Consider the following 15,436-nt stretch of genomic DNA (forward strand, 5'->3'; position numbering starts at 1 on the left):
CTTTACATCGACTCTTCTCGTCCTTTTCCCCTTCTTTTTCTTGGAACAGGGTTTTTTGAACTAATATCCATTGGGAATATCCCATCTCACAAGCAAGCAGGCTAAAATGGAGGAATGTACCGAGAACGTGCCTGCGGAGGTAGTTTGCATCCGATGCGCGAACAATCGACCAATATACAACGTCGACTTCTAGTGCTGTGCCAGCAGCTATGCTAACTTTTCGAGCTTGCGACCCATTGGAGCGTGGAGAACATCCACCCCTTCGGTTTCAAGGTGATATATCAATTAGGAGCAAAGGAGATGCCATATCAGTGGAACACTTGATGAGCCCTTAACTGCTGAGGTGAAGTCAGTTGCGCTGGGAACAAGAAGCGGCCATCTCACCACGCCATCTCCGAGAAGAGGCAGCAAATCTTTCCAGCACCTGCCATAGCAGAATCCTCCTCAAGCCCCGCATCGAGAATTTACGATGCGACACGAACTCGAGAACGCTACAAAGATGACTGCGGGCCAACATCGTACCCCACTCTGCCCTGATATGTGCGCGTCTCTGGGTTTACTGCTTGGTCAAAAAGGAAGAACGGACAAGACGAGGAAATAGACATGTAAGATGCCGAGCGGTCGCTGCTCAAGCCCCCACTCTCGTGCTGGAGTTATGCTATGTCTATCGTAAAGGGGTCATCCCTCGGGGTCCATAACCAAGGGTACATATGAGGTACACAGTAGATAAGAAAACTGAGTAGCTTGAGCCTTACAGAGGAGTTACCATACAGTATGAATAGCACGATACAGCAGGTCTTGTTGAAGTTCGACAAGGCGGCTATTTATATCGCGCAAGGGCCTATGCACAGTACCTACCCACCTATGCAAAAGAATTCCATCTCATCTTCCCGTATGTCCTCATCACAATGGTATGTGCGCAGACAACCCCGAAATTGAACGCCCAGAAACCGTATTGCTAATTAGCGTGGGATGAGCAACTCTTGACTGGTCCTTGCGCATCCCCATGTCGCTTTTTGAGGGGTTAGCGCCGTACAGCCTCGCCGCAGCTCCGTGACAATGCCAGTCCACGTCGAACGGGCGGTTGCGTCGTTCCACAAGAGTGGGATGTAGCCTCGACCGAGCCATGCTAATGTCTAGTCTTGCCCGCATTTTCGCTTCGATCCTTATCGATGATCGCGCGTGACAACCAAGATGGAGAGAAAGATGGGTTGAAGGGCTTGGGGAGGCGAACGGGGAACCCAATCAGAGGGATGGAATGCTGGAGAGAGGGAAGGCGAGTGGCTTCTCGGCCCGCCACGTCAATGGAACTTGTAGGCGCCGCAGGAGGGGAGCTTCTGGCCTCAGAGGACAGCGTCAATCCCTCCCTTGACAAAACTTGTTGGACAGCCGCACCCTTCTCCCAACCCGCTGTCCCCCCTCCTCACCTCTCTTTTCTGCCTTATCCCTTCATTCCTTGCCGGTTGGCTACAGAAAACCACACAAGGCAGAGCCCGACCCTGTGGACAGCATCGCATAGCATATCACGGCATTGCGTAGCATAGCATAGCTAACGAAAACCCGTCGTCCTCTCCTCACCCTATCGCCAAACCGAGCAGAGCCCAAAGAATGGAGCAGGCAGGCTTGGTTCTGGGCAATATAGCCATGTCCAGTTTCTTGACCACGTGTCTGGATGGGTGCAACTACGTGACGCTGGATGCCCAACAGGGGGGAGAATTTAACATGGCCTTCACGAAGCTCCTCCTCCTGAGAGGCTGGCTCAGCGCGGTGGGGTCGACGGTTCGCGGGACTTCTTCGGCCAACCATCCGCCAGCGATGCAAGCACAGTTGGAATCCCAGAAGCAGGTGGTCAGAGTCAGCGTCGAGAGTTTGAGGCGGCTGTTGCAGCACTCGAAGAAGTACCATGAGAATTCCGGGCTCAAGATCAGGGAGGACAGGTCTGAAGGAGTGGTGCATGTAGGTGAGATGGCGGCGATCGAGCCAGCGTTCTATGCGACGGAGGACGCAGTCCCAGAGCAAGATCCCTATTCAGATTCTCCTCACTTATCGTCGTTCACCAAGACGGCCCCGGGTCAAGCCCAGACGCTGGAACATCATCGCAAGATCGAAGCCCACATTGCGGATCTCGACAACTTTGTGGACAGACTCGACTATCTGCTTCAATATCTCGGGCTGGTCGACGACGACGCGATGCAGGTCGAGCTGGTGAGGCAGGCGATGGAAGCCATGCCTGAGCCGTCCAGCATTCGGTTGTTGCTTCAAGCTTCCGGGTCCGACTCCCACAGCCCCGAAGGCATCTTCCCCACCGCTGCTGCTGCTGGTGCCGCCAACTTCGCGGCCACGGGCCTTGCCGAGCCGACCAAGCTAGCAAGTCATCAGTACATTCGAAATCTCATCAAGGAGCAAGCAAGGGCCGTCATGGGGGACGTGGGACACGTCGACGGCAGCGCCAGAAGTTTTTACCAGGACAACGAGATGAGTGGAACTTCGCGAGCCGTCCTGGGCAACGTTGACGGCTCCTTTGGGTTGGGTTTCTTTGACAGGACCCCGTCCGACAAATCTTAAATAATGTAGCTAACGACCGAACGAGCTAACTATGTTACCTATAGAGCGATAGTTGAATAGTGTGAGCATTGGAAAGAAATAAAGGGGGAGGGTCTTTATCTTGATGGAAACCACAGAACGAGAGTATACGCACAGAGACACTTACTACTGCCAGGATTATAAGCACAATCAATCTTCTTTCTTTCTCATTGCGTTTGATGTTCTGTGATCTCAAAAATGACGCCTCCTTGTCTGAACAACCTGCCGAAACGCGCCCAATGAAACTAGCTAGCCAGGAAATATGCAACGATGATACCATCCATGCAATGCCTACGTCTCGTGATTCTGGACCCCTTTTTGTAGTCAAACAGATGCATGCCAGATAAGCACACGTTCATCTCACATCAAAACATGTCATGTCACATCATGTCACCCTTTGTCACCTTTTCCTTGGGCTCGCTGTGCCTGCGCTGGCCCCGTCGTCGTCGAGCTCGTCCTCTTCCTCAATCAAAGCCGGCGTGCGCCTCTCGTTTCGTCTCTTTGGCCGTCTCCTCCGCGCACTGGAGATGTTGCTGGCTGAATCGTCCGGCTCGATCTCTCCTAAGCCGTCCCACTCCCCGAGCCCGTCGTCAGTCTCGGCGTCCCATCGCCCTGCGGTCCCGTTTTCTCCGTTGGGCAGGATCCCGCTCGCCGGAGTATCCATGCGGACCTCAATTCCGCCACCCATCACGCCACGTCGGCGCTGGGCGGCTGCTGCTAGGCCAGCAGAGCGCTCTCGTAGGGCTCGACGAACGTTTTCTGCTTTGTTGTGCAGGATCTCAAAGGCATCTTCGAGGGCTTCCATTCCGGCATAGATGTCACGTTCAATCTCAGCCAGGGTCGCCAGCTCGGTCTCCTCATCGAATGCAATGGGTGCCCCAAACTGGGCATTGGGAACGCCGTTTGTGTGCGCGTGAGGCTGGGAGTAGCTGGTCTGGCGAGAACCGTAACCATTACCATTAGTTTGAGGCCCGTAACCAGGCGTAGCGCCTCGAGTCGGGGGCCGATAAGGCGTCGGTCCTCTTGATGGGATGTGCTCCGGTAAGGGAACGTCTTCTGCACCACTCCTGAGAAACCCATCAAAGCGGCCTGAGATCAGAATGTCCCATTCGTCGTTGGAAATTGCAGCCAACGTGGCCAGTGCGTTGTGCATTGAACGATTGTTGAGTAAGAACAGTGCAGCCTCGCAATCTCTGGGTGCGGTCGCTAATCGGTATAACCTTTGTATCGCTTGCGAGGCAACAGCGATGTATGGAGGCTGAACTCTGGGAGCGGGCGTTGGAGTCGGTGTTGGGTGAGGCGGACGGGGTTCGCCTTTTTGCTTCTCTAGTTCGGGCGTCGGTGCTCGTCTAGGAGGTTCGATCGGCCGATCCACGATACCGAGCAGATCTTTGAAGATAGGCCTTTGACCAGCGGGAAGATGTGTCAAGATGGCAAAGGTCAAGGTCTCCTCGTCGACCTCTTCAGGCGGCGAACTAGGGTCGTCACTCTGTCGGCTAAGCCACTTATCCACGCTCTGCTTCGTCTTGCGCGACTGTCGGATGTAGTGTTCTCTGTACTCTTCCGGTACATCAATGTCGAGTTTCTGCATGGGTACGCGGAACTCTAGAGAGATCCCCAATCCCACCGGTGACTGCGTAAAGGCGAAAGGAGGCCAACTGGGGAGATCTTTTCTCCCAGACACCAGCTCCAGGACTTCGCCCCAACTGACACCTCTGACGTCCTCGGAATGATCGTATTCGCACATGGGACACTGACATGCTTCCGAGGAGATATCTCGTGCAAAAACAGCCTCAAGTCGATCCAGAAGTCGTCGTGCCACTGAGCGGTACCCAGTGGCTACGGCTAATGAACCGTTCTTCGACATGACTTTTTCGTAGTCATCAAGCAGCGCAACATAAGGTTCGAATAGATTTGCAACCAAAATAGAGTGTTGATTCGGCGCCTGAGCTTGTTGCACCGCCATGGGTTTTCCGGCCAGTAGCAAATTCTTCGTTACCGACTGGTTTAGTCCACCGTGCTGCAGCAGGTAGTCGACCTTGGGTACAGAGACGGGGATGGGCGCTGGAGGCGGTGGCGGAGGTCCGGGGGTTTGTGAGACACCCGCAGGGGTCCCCGTTATGACTGAGGCATTGTCCTCTATATAGACTTCCATTGGTGTAACTCCCCTTGACTGGGGGATGACAACTGTTGGGCCATCGGGATACATGGTGGTGGAAGGGATTTTTGACCCTGGCCGCTGAATGGTAGGTTGTTCTGGGGCTATCGAAGTCGCTTCGGAACTGATGTTCGTGCCAGTTTCGGTTGCACTGTTGGTAGTTGTGGGAGAAGCAGTCCGGGTGGGTTGACTGACTGATCTTTGAGAAATGGGCATTGTTGAGGCTGGGGTTACCGTTTTCAATGGCGTGGTTGGTGTATCGCGCGGTTTCCGGGTCGGGGAACTGTCTGTGCCCAGCTCAGAGGAAGTACGCAGATGGCCCTTGGATCCTCTGGTTTTTGGTATGAGGCGTGCCTTGGCTGTAGTCTTCACATCTCCCTCCGTCTGAGGACCCATCTCTTCTTCCTGAATGGTGTTGACCGACACGGGCCTCCCGACATTGGCTTTCCATTTCGCCGTGCCCGAGTTCTTGTCGGTGAGCGGCGGACTGGGCGGCGCCTCATGCGCAGACGTAGAATGCCTCGAGGGTGGTTTGTCTTTGGAAATATTCAGATCGGTCGCAGGGGGAGTGAGGACGTTGAGGACGGGGTGACTTCCCAGTCCGACGGCTTCACGGCTATGTTCTCTGGAGAATGAGGGATAGGGCAGGCTGGACTTGGAGTCCGATTTGATGGGGACATCTTCGACCTTTCCAGGCATGGAGGACCGTCTCTTTTCATTGACCGGTGAGATGGATGTTCTTGAGGATGTCTTTTCACGGACAGAGGCTTTGCGATGCGATCGATGTCTTTCCTTGTCCCTGTCTTTATCTCTATCCCGGTCTCGGTCACGGTCTTTTTCCCGATCCCTCTCTCGGTCTCGATGATCTCGTTCTTTTCTGTCCTTTTCTGATCGTGACGACTCCTTTTTCTCGCGCCGCCGCTCGGTGCTATTATCTCGAACTTTGGAAGGCATGATAGTGGACGGGTGGTCGCATGATGCGGCCGCACTTTGTTGTACTTCAAGGCGCTTAGACCGCGGGTACCATTTGTGCCCAAAGGCGACTTATTGTGGACTTGTCGGGGGCGCTTAAGCGGGCGGGGAGAAGACCCTGTCACCACAAAGAACGGGAGGATGGTTTGGCCAGGATGTTCGAAGATATGAGTCGAAGGAGAGAGACAGGTGGTGAAAGCGAACTGAGCTTTATGGAGGCAAGGGTCAAGGGTTGGAGTGTCGTGTCACTCTGTGGTTTGGTTCTTGCAAGAAGTGAGGCCCCCGTCTGCGATGATGTCGTTGGTTGTCGTGGCGCAGTCGGTCGAATTGCTGGTGGCGGGAAAATGGCAAGGCTGGTTGATTGGATCCTTTCCAGGCGCCCTCCTCATCTCCCATTTCCCATTTTCCCACTTTCCCACGCAGCCAAAATAGATCAGCAATAATTCTATTATTCTGGATAATAGATCTTTTACAGGCGCTTGTTTGCTTTCAAGATGCAAACGATCCTTGTGTAGCTCGTATCCCACTGAATCTCCCTGTCAAAGTGCAAAGTGCGCAAACTCAAGGACTCACGATTCCCCACAATCTACCCTGTGCGCCTCACTAAACACATCCTATTGCACCCTGGCTCTGACCTGATTTCATCTATCATGCTCGTCCTTATCCTCCTCTTATCGTCGTTTTATTTACATGTTCAAAACTAGAAGCGCCGCGCCGCATACGGCCGCTGCACCAACCACACCAGTTCTCGCCGGTACCGCAGCTCCAGAACTACTGCTTGATGTCGCCGTTGCACCTGTGGCGGATTGACTAGCCATCGTGGTAGTTGGCACAGCCACTCCCGAGGTGAAAGGGATGCTGCTGGCAGAGCTAGCACCACTGAATGCGGGCGAGCCAGATGTCTGGGATGGTTTGGGCATCGCGGTGGTGTTGTTGGGGTTCAGCACATTGTCAATGACGTGAACCACACCATTAGCGACGAGGACATCGGGCACAACCACTCGTGCACTATTCACAAAGACCTCCCCGTTCTCGATGGTGATGGTCAGGTCGTTGCCCTGAGCCGTTTGCACCTTGCCATTCTGCAACAGGGTGCTGTACCCGACCACGCCTTGAACCAGATGATACTGGAGGATCGAGGACAAGTCTTGCGTGGTCAGATTTGGGAGAGCAGAACCGATCGCCTCGAACGCTTCGTTATTGGGGACAAACAAGGTAACATCAGATAGGATGTCGACCGCTGTCGCCAGGTTTGCACTGGTGAGAGCACCCACAGCAGCAGAGAGGTTGAGTTGAATTGCCGTATCCGATATGTTTTGCGGGATAGTCAAGACGCTGTCCAGAATGTGTACCACGCCACCACTGAAGGTGACAGGGCCGCTGCTGACACCGGCATTGCTGAGCAACCCCGAGGTGAAGGAAACTTCGTTCTTGTTGGAAGTTGCTCCGACCACTTGACCGCCAGTTACGTTGGTAAATTGAGGCGATTGCAGAAGAGTCGGGATGAACAGCTTGTCGCCAAAGTCGGTAGACGTCCCGTTCAACACGTGGTAGGTCAACAGTGCTTCGATTGCCGAGGTGTCGTTCTGAACCAGGCCAAGTCCTGCGGGGGAGTTGAACAGCTTCGCAAAAGCATTGTCGCTGGGTGCAAGAAGAGTGATGTTCTGGAGCGCTCCCAACGTCGTCGTGAGGTCCGGAAACAGTTCCAAGTAGGAGGTAAGGTTGGACAACTCGGGTGTGTTTGCGAGTACTGTGGCCAAGTCCTGTGCAACAGCCACGCCAACAAAGGCCCCTACAGTCAATGGCCTGAACCACGTCATTGGATATCTTCGTGATGGTGAGTATAGGCTCGAGAGAGCAGAAGACCAACTTGACGACGATGAGGCTATGATGGGTTCAAGGGGTTTGGAGGTATCAAACTTTAGAGTAGCAGTGCGGATGAAGAGGTATTTGACAACGACACAGGCCGTGGTTGTTTTCCTCGACAAACGGCACACAGGTAGGTCACTGACGCCGGGTACTACCTGATCCGGTTTCTCGGTCGTGGCACAAGTCGAGTGCCGGGGGATGGTGCAACTCGAGGAGCGACACACTAATCAACCGCTACGCAGCGAGCGGCTACTTGGGACGACGGGCACAGTCAGATATCGAACCGCGCAGCCAGTCCCTGAAGACGAGAAAGAGGGACTAGTAAGACGTGAGGATGGTATAGGTATAGGTGCCACGGAGTTAAAAGCATTGTGCTCAGGATCCGAGAATGGAAATGGAATTCTGAAACACACAAACAGGGGCCTGTGCGACAGCCGCGAGACGGAAGACGGAAGCTCCATGTTGAGGCCGTATAAGAGACGTAAGTCTACGGAAGCATGGTGTGCCGCACGCAGATCTTGTCGTGCTGGATCTGAAATTTAGAATCAATCAATCTGAAGAAGCTGCTGCCTGTATAGAGATGGTGAAGAGAGCAATATAGACCGGAGTTCGACCATCTGCAACATTCGCAGTTTGTGGCCGGTGAAAGAAAGTCAACATCAAGGGGGAGAGAGAGAGAGAGACAGAGAGAATAAGAAACCTCATCTTCCTCTATCACCGCATCACCCTTTCGTTTGACCAGGCCATGCGCCCAAGCCCCCGCCACCCAACTCGAATGCTTTGGCTGCTTTCAAGACTCGAATATCATCCCATCTCTTGCCGATCACCTGCATACCAACAGGGAGCATCCCGCGCCCGTTCCGCGCAGGAGCCCAACCACAAGGCACGTTCAATGCGGGATGGCCTGTGACATTGAACGGACATGTGTGGTTGGTTGATCCAACTGCTAGTTTGATCTTGTCCATGACGCTGCTGCCACCTTCGGCCTCTGGGCGCAAATCAGGATGTGGAGGAGCAACCGCTGGCGTCGTAGGGGTGATAAGGACATCAAATTCCTCCAGCGCCTTGTCATAAGCTGCTCTTAATTGCAAGACATGGCGATGTGCCTTCGCCTGGACTTCTGGACCAAATTTTTCTTTAAGAAACGTCTCGCAGAAAATGATATTTATGACTGCAGGGTTAGCCACGGTCAATAGATCGTACATTTCTTGGTCTGGGGGCCATCTCAGGGACAGATGCGGAATATTATGGCTGAGTACGTCAGGTATGCGGCCACCAATGGCCAGTCCAGCGAGGTGCGCTCTGGTTGCTGCGGTCCAGATGGCGGGACCGAGCAGATGCATCGGCACTGAAACTTCGGAAACTGTTGCTCCGCTCGCTTTGAAGTGTTCCAATGCGGCGGAACGCACGATCTCTGCGACTTCTGACTGTGTGCCTGGAGCACTGAGTGACTCCGTGATGATGCCGACTTTGAGGCCTTTGCCCGGGTGCTCTTCAGAAGCGAGTTGCTGAACATAATCAGTAACATGCTGCCGGAGTGGCGATTCAGGCGTCATGCGTGTATCAAGCCCATCATAGCCAGCAACCACTGTGAGTAAAGTGGCTATATCCTCCAATTTTCTCGCCATCGGGCCTGTGTAGTCGATCATTGGATGAAGTCCAGCGATGCCCGTATACGGGACAAGGCCATGCGTGGGCTTGAGACCATAGACGCCGCAGTATGCAGACGGAAGGCGGATGCTCCCTGCTTGATCGCCACCCATCGCCATATCAACGTCTTCCCCGGCTTCCTCTAGACCGGGGACTCCAGCTGACCGAGCGTTCCCCAGCGCGAGGAGACATGCCCCTCCGCTTGTACTCCCGCCCGTGTTATGGTCGTGGAGCCAAGGGTTATGAACCGGCCCATTGGCTGAAGTGTAGGACATCGGCGTCAGAGAATAGTTCTCACACGTTGATGTGCCTGCTATAGTGGCTCCAGCCTCCAGCAATCTCTTTGTTATTGTTGCGTCGATCTGAGCGATGGGATATTTCCCATCCTTGGAAACAAGTTGAGGGAAGGTTCCACAAGTATGTGGTAGACCATAAACAGACATGTTATCTTTCATAATGACCTTGCGACCTTTGAGGACGTCCGACAGCGGTTTCTCTGCCACAATATGCGCTTGGTGACTCCATGCATTGTGACTATTATTCTTGGATTTCCAATACTCTCGTCCACCGATCGTAGGAACGGGCTCGAGCCGAGGATCGATGTAGTCTGGCAGGCTGTCGACATTTGCAGCCGTCATGTCAGCTGATTGAAGGACAAGAAGGTATGCTTCTTCGTCTCCCTTGGACGCAATTCGGATGTTATTGCGCGCTGCGACATCGTGGAGAACATCGAGCGTAACGCTGGACCTTGAACACCGTTAGAAATATCCTCTCGGGGTGATGAGCACTGGACATACTGCTGCCCGTCTGCTAATGCCACAATAGACATCTTTTATGAGTTTCGCGCTTCGAGGTATTCTCTTGAAGTCTGAGCGAAGGGTCTGTCCCGAGGGCCGTGGAGTCAAAGTACATAATGAATATTCAATCGAGCAACGCTCATGTCCGATTGCGGGCGTCGATCTCCTTCGATATTGTTGGTCCTCTGTATGCTCGGCAGTAACGAAACTGCGTCGTCTGTCTTCCTCATCTAGGCAAGGCTGAGTATACCTCGTGCTGGGAGGATGCTGTCTCTCCGTAATGCTGCGCTAGCGCTGTACCCGCTAAAGCTGATCTGCCGCCTCACATGCCATCACCTGCTGTAACCACAGTATGCTTCAGGACTGGGCTCCAGCAGGAACATTTTCCAACCAATTCCATTCCACCAATACTCTACCAAGGTCGACGTCGGCCAAATCAGCAAAAGTGTTGATGGTGACATCGATGTCCATTGGCTGACAGCCCGTGCACCTGTCTACCACCGTCAGATCAACACTCTTGTTGTCCTTGCGCGCCCTGATCTTCTTGCCACACAATGGGTTTGCATTTGGGTTGCTGCCAACACTGACTGCATCAAAAACAATGTGTGAGATGGCCACAATCTTGTCATTGTCATCGGACGTAAGTCCGCATGCTCCCAGACCCGGCTCATAGTATGTCAGATCTCCAGTGTAGGGACCACCATTTCCCAAAGGCAATGGTAGGTTCTGCTTGTGCTTGCGCGTCGAGAGACCTGCTGCAAGTCCAATGATAAGCGCAATGATGGCGAGGACAGCAACCAGGACAAGGATGCGAACTCTGCGCGAGAGGTTCTTCCATCGGTTCAGGAGACTTTCGGTTTTATTAGGAACTCGAGGTGGCAGCGATGTGGGCACAGGTTTACGTCGAATCGTAGGTGTCGCAATTTTTTCCACCTCCCCTACTTGTATTTCTGCTGCTTCACCCATGCTCGGTGTCCGTCACAGGCTCGATTACTGTAGAGGAGGATTGAAGGGTGCGCAGGGTTCGAGTTCGGTGGCTAAGTCGTTCACGAAAGCGTTGTAGAGAGAGTTCTCCAGCTGTTCAGTCAGAGCTGTACAAAACTTGCCTCAAGCGCCATATTCGCCAACAACCAGCAGTAGACAGGAAATACCACCGTCGCAGTCAGAGCGAAATTGCGCGCCAAATGGCAGTGGAGCTGTCTCGCCTCGCTCGGTCATTTCGATTATGATTGGTTCTCTGGCATTCCCCCGGCAGATGGCGAGCAGCGATGCTTGCTGGTGTTTCTCGACAGCTCGTTGGCCTCAACTCGAGCAACAGCCACGAGGAAAATCATTCTGGAGGGTCTGGAGGGAGATGATCTGCAGACAGGTTCTTGAGTGTGGGGAACATGATAAAGTGCCACAGTGTCTAAGGACTCGCAATCAGTGAGAAGTGACCAATACGAGTGGCTGGGGCCGCCTAGGAAGTCACTCCCACGAAGGTAAATATTCATAGAGATGCGAATGCATGGGTCCACACTCCCTGCTGCCTGCCTTTGCTAGGTACCAGCAGTAACTCGCTGAGATATGAAAGACCTGTGCAGAGCCGCAAGATGGAAGAAGCCCTACAAGAACTCTTACAGAGCAACCCGGTGCTCTATTCTTCCAATCACTGACAATCCGGCGCTGCGCGTCACATCGCCTGAACGATGACCGCAGCTGCGCTAATCTCCTCTGGTATAATATTGGCGTCGCCACCTCTTTCTCCGCTCTCAGTCACCGAGCTGCCAGTCATCCGTACCGATGACCTGGGCATGATTGCTGATGATGAACGCGAACGAGAGAAGGTTCAAGCTGGGCTACCAACAAAAATATCCCAAAGGCGTAGAGGCGCCGGTGTACGTCGCAGTGTCACGTATGTCTCCAGGCATTTCGTGAAGGAGCCCCGCAAAGATGAGCAGCGGGAGGACAACTCCATGGAGACAGACGAGATCTCGAACAAGGGCTTCGACAATGCGTTAGGTGCAGACTCTGAGAATGCTTCAATCATTGCCACGCCACCAAAAACACCTGCCAAAAGCCGAGTATACTATGGACTCAATGTCGACGAGCTCTCTTCGGACTCAAGTCTCACAGACGTACCCGATGATATTGGACCAGACCCATTCTCTCCAGAGCCTAAGTCCTCTTTGGCCGGTCCTGGAGCCAGACAGTTCAAGACCAAGACCAAGACCAACAAGTCCCGGAGATCAACAACGTCGCCCTACTTCCCGCAGGCGAACAAACATCGACCTACATTCCTAGCGACACTACCATTCCCGCCTCTTTCCCACGACAAATTCGGCTTGATGCAAGAAAGATTGGCTCATGATCCATTTCGTCTTCTTATCGCCACCATCTTCTTGAATAAAACGCCTGGGGAGCGTGCAATGCCCGTCTTCTATCAACTCATGTCACACTACCCTACACCGACAGACCTTGCCAACGCCGAAGTTAGCGACATTACCTCGATCATATATGAACTAGGTTTCCAGAACCAACGAGCGAGGAAATGTGTAGCCATGGCAAAGGTCTGGCTCGAAAGCCCACCTTCACGCGGAAAGCGGTATAGAAAGCACAATTATCCACTGAAGGGCGACGGACGAGATGTCAAGCAAGATGAAGTCCTCGATGACGATGATCAGCGCGTGGCATGGGAGATTTCTCATCTGCCTGGACTTGGGCCATACTCTCATGACAGTTGGCGCATGTTCTGCCGGGATCAGCTGAGAGGAGTTGCCAAGAGTTGGAATGGTGAGGGAGCGGATGACCCAGGAACATTCGAACCAGAGTGGAAGAGGGTGGTTCCATTGGATAAGGAACTGCGAGCATATCTCACGTGGATGTGGTTGAAGGAAGGCTGGGTTTGGAATAAAGAGACCGGCAAGCGAACAAAGGCAAGTCCTGAACTTTTGTCAATGGCAAAAGGAGGCGGGATCGTGGTGGAAGAGAGGGATTCTGCTCATCTGGTTATCAAGAGCGTCCAGGATGAAAATGTCGATGTCCTGAAAGAGAACAGACAAGTCGAACGCACTGCGGGAGAATACTTGCCTGTTAACCCAAGTGGCGAGAGCCGAGATTAAAGAAATCGCGTCCTCCAGGGATCTGTTCAGCACAGGTGTATTGATTCCAAGTCCCAGGTCCTATTGGGACTCATATATCGCGACGGAAGAAGAGCGATCGACACTCATCCGGCACGTGTGCAAGTCCTTCAGTCCCGTGTCCGAGACTCAAAAGTCCCAGAAGCTTGGCCCGTGGTACTCCGTGATATGTATGACACTTCTGCAAGGGGCTTTTGAGAGCAAAAGTATAAAGTGACAAGACAATCCCACTCCGGTTACCTTGTCCCCTGTAGAGCCATCGGCTGCAGAGCGCAGAGTACAAAGCGCAAAGTATGTACCCCGTATTGCGTTGTGACCTCTCTGTACCGAGTACGGGTGCATGACTCAAGCCTGGATGTGACGGATACTATCCTCCCTAGTATAGTCCAAGTGGCTTGTACTCGGCATTGCCATGGACTGTGCCGTCCTAGAAGGCAACCAATCCGCAACCCGTGGTGGCTCAATAGTGGCTGCCTTTCCCGTCGCGAAAAGGACTGCAAGGCTGAGTGAGGACGAGGGACTCAACTCGCTGGCCTGTCAAGGACCACATCTCACAAAAGTCCCCAGTCCCAGCAAGAAACTGTTTGATGAATGGAACCTGCCACAATTATATAAGGCGTAGGTAGCCCCTTGATGTGCGATATCCGTGCTCTACCATTTTTCATCGCATAGAATCCGGAATCATCACACTACATGCTAAGTTCCTTCAATATGTTCTCCACCCGTCGCCCAGTTCGGCCGAATCACTTCCATGACTTGACCGATTTTATCGAAAGCACTGATACAAGTAGTGCTGGCGGAGAGTTGAGAACGACTTGGACAAGTGGCCATGAAGAGAGACTCACTCCTGGAACCATAATCCATATCAAGGACAAACTTGCGAACAGTCGTATCAATGATACAGTGATGCTAGTGTTGCGGAGGAGCACCGACACACAATCCTCCTTGACATGCCTGTCCTTCTGCGCACACCATGGCCGCAAACTGTCAACACTCTACAATACTCACCGACTTGTTCTACCCAAGGTGCTAGACACGACACCGTCGCAGCAACAAACTCCCGCCAGAACAAACACCACAGATGGAGGTCCAACATTAAGGGGTGCCGAGGTTGAGTTATACATCAATGGCTTTCGGCTCAAACAAGGATTGACATTGAACTGCGAGGAGTTATGGCACGTGGAGCGCGAAGTCGACGTTGCCGTCTTGGGCGAAGTGACGGCATCATCGTTCAAGGAGGTCGTCGTTCATGTGAAGCAGCTGTTCTGTGACTCATTAGAACAGGCTGTGAAAGAAGTGGAAAGCCTCTTCCCAGCACCAGCCTCGTCAACTACGAAAAGCAAGACCGACAGCCCAGCCAAAGCACGTAAGCACACAGGCAGTGTGAGAAAGAAAAGAACTGTATGGTGAAAGGAGGGCTTATGGACGAGTCGAGACCGTGGCCCGGCTGGTACGCTCGATTATCGATTGTCGGTAGAGATTGGCGCATACTCGTATATCGGCTTGAAGAAAGACCAACTTGACCCACAGTTAGTTGTCCCCGAGTCCTGGCGATTATGGACTGGGCGCCAGTGTTTGTGCGTGGGAATAACTTTGTGCTGGATTCCGTGGGTTGGCTCTCCGATTTCTGGGCATACATGGTCTTCCTTCTCACAGAAATATTGTTGACGCCTTGTTCCGTTTCCGATAGCTTTCGCGAGTCTTGACCGCTATTCTGTGGGGTTTCTTGAGCAGAATCCACGCTTCTATAATAATTTTCTCTCTTTTGTGTATCAAGTACCTTGGCATGCAAATATCTTGTGGCTGGGATGTGGTTCTTTGGCGACACCGTGATAGCCAGAGACCATTTGACACCGCTCGAAGTCACTCTAAGTAATTGCTGGACCGAAGGTGGGTGGATATTTGCTCCACGTCAGATAACTGGTAACATCGGCTTCCGTGACCTCCGGCATGATATGTACAAAGCCAAGTCCCAGTTATACGGTCAGCCGGCTTGACTCTGGTTGCTGTAACGGCTGCGAACTAGGGACCAACGTGACGCCTTTGTGACTGACTGGTCGAGAAGTTCCAGCTTCGCACGCCTGATGATCGAGGGATCGGGAAAGATCTGGTGCCTGGCAGGCTCTGGGACGGAGGAGCAAGCGAGGCCGACGATTGGAAGTCCGCGAAATGGACATCATCGGCTTTGCCTCGTGAACGACAGGTTCAATGCATCAAGCTGTCTTAGCCATACATAGTCGAGAAGTTTCAATTTGGGGGAGAGAGGGGGAAGAGATCGCCAACTTGGC

General features: G+C 53.1%; 7 protein-coding genes across 7 annotated transcripts; 3 read left to right on the forward strand and 4 right to left on the reverse strand.

Annotated features, from left to right (window-relative positions):
• Positions 1 to 1,644: 1,644 nt before the first annotated feature.
• AYO20_10740 (hypothetical protein) lies at positions 1,645 to 2,565 on the forward strand (the record flags this gene model as incomplete). Its single annotated transcript, XM_022648996.1, has 1 exon — positions 1,645 to 2,565. The coding sequence occupies one exon, from the start codon at positions 1,645 to 1,647 to the stop codon at positions 2,563 to 2,565; it is 921 nt and encodes a 306-aa protein (XP_022495029.1).
• Positions 2,566 to 2,983: 418 nt separating this feature from the next.
• AYO20_10741 (hypothetical protein) lies at positions 2,984 to 5,695 on the reverse strand (the record flags this gene model as incomplete). The annotated part of the gene is made up of 1 exon (XM_022648997.1): positions 2,984 to 5,695. The coding sequence occupies one exon, from the start codon at positions 5,693 to 5,695 to the stop codon at positions 2,984 to 2,986; it is 2,712 nt and encodes a 903-aa protein (XP_022495030.1).
• A 704-nt stretch (positions 5,696 to 6,399) lies between these two features.
• On the reverse strand, positions 6,400 to 7,533 carry AYO20_10742 (hypothetical protein; the record flags this gene model as incomplete). The annotated part of the gene is made up of 1 exon (XM_022648998.1): positions 6,400 to 7,533. One exon carries the CDS (start codon positions 7,531 to 7,533, stop codon positions 6,400 to 6,402), a length of 1,134 nt encoding a protein of 377 aa, XP_022495031.1.
• A 771-nt stretch (positions 7,534 to 8,304) lies between these two features.
• AYO20_10743 (hypothetical protein) lies at positions 8,305 to 10,061 on the reverse strand (the record flags this gene model as incomplete). The annotated part of the gene is made up of 2 exons (XM_022648999.1): positions 8,305 to 9,979; positions 10,030 to 10,061. 2 exons carry the CDS (start codon positions 10,059 to 10,061, stop codon positions 8,305 to 8,307), a joined length of 1,707 nt encoding a protein of 568 aa, XP_022495032.1.
• A 325-nt stretch (positions 10,062 to 10,386) lies between these two features.
• Positions 10,387 to 10,995, reverse strand: AYO20_10744 (hypothetical protein; the record flags this gene model as incomplete). Its single annotated transcript, XM_022649000.1, has 1 exon — positions 10,387 to 10,995. One exon carries the CDS (start codon positions 10,993 to 10,995, stop codon positions 10,387 to 10,389), a length of 609 nt encoding a protein of 202 aa, XP_022495033.1.
• A 722-nt stretch (positions 10,996 to 11,717) lies between these two features.
• On the forward strand, positions 11,718 to 13,130 carry AYO20_10745 (hypothetical protein; the record flags this gene model as incomplete). The annotated part of the gene is made up of 1 exon (XM_022649001.1): positions 11,718 to 13,130. The coding sequence occupies one exon, from the start codon at positions 11,718 to 11,720 to the stop codon at positions 13,128 to 13,130; it is 1,413 nt and encodes a 470-aa protein (XP_022495034.1).
• A 729-nt stretch (positions 13,131 to 13,859) lies between these two features.
• Positions 13,860 to 14,558, forward strand: AYO20_10746 (hypothetical protein; the record flags this gene model as incomplete). Its single annotated transcript, XM_022649002.1, has 1 exon — positions 13,860 to 14,558. The coding sequence occupies one exon, from the start codon at positions 13,860 to 13,862 to the stop codon at positions 14,556 to 14,558; it is 699 nt and encodes a 232-aa protein (XP_022495035.1).
• Positions 14,559 to 15,436: the final 878 nt, after the last annotated feature.

The sequence above is a fragment of the Fonsecaea nubica genome (assembly GCF_001646965.1).
Source record: "Fonsecaea nubica strain CBS 269.64 chromosome Unknown Scaff120, whole genome shotgun sequence".
NCBI lineage: Eukaryota > Fungi > Ascomycota > Eurotiomycetes > Chaetothyriales > Herpotrichiellaceae > Fonsecaea > Fonsecaea nubica.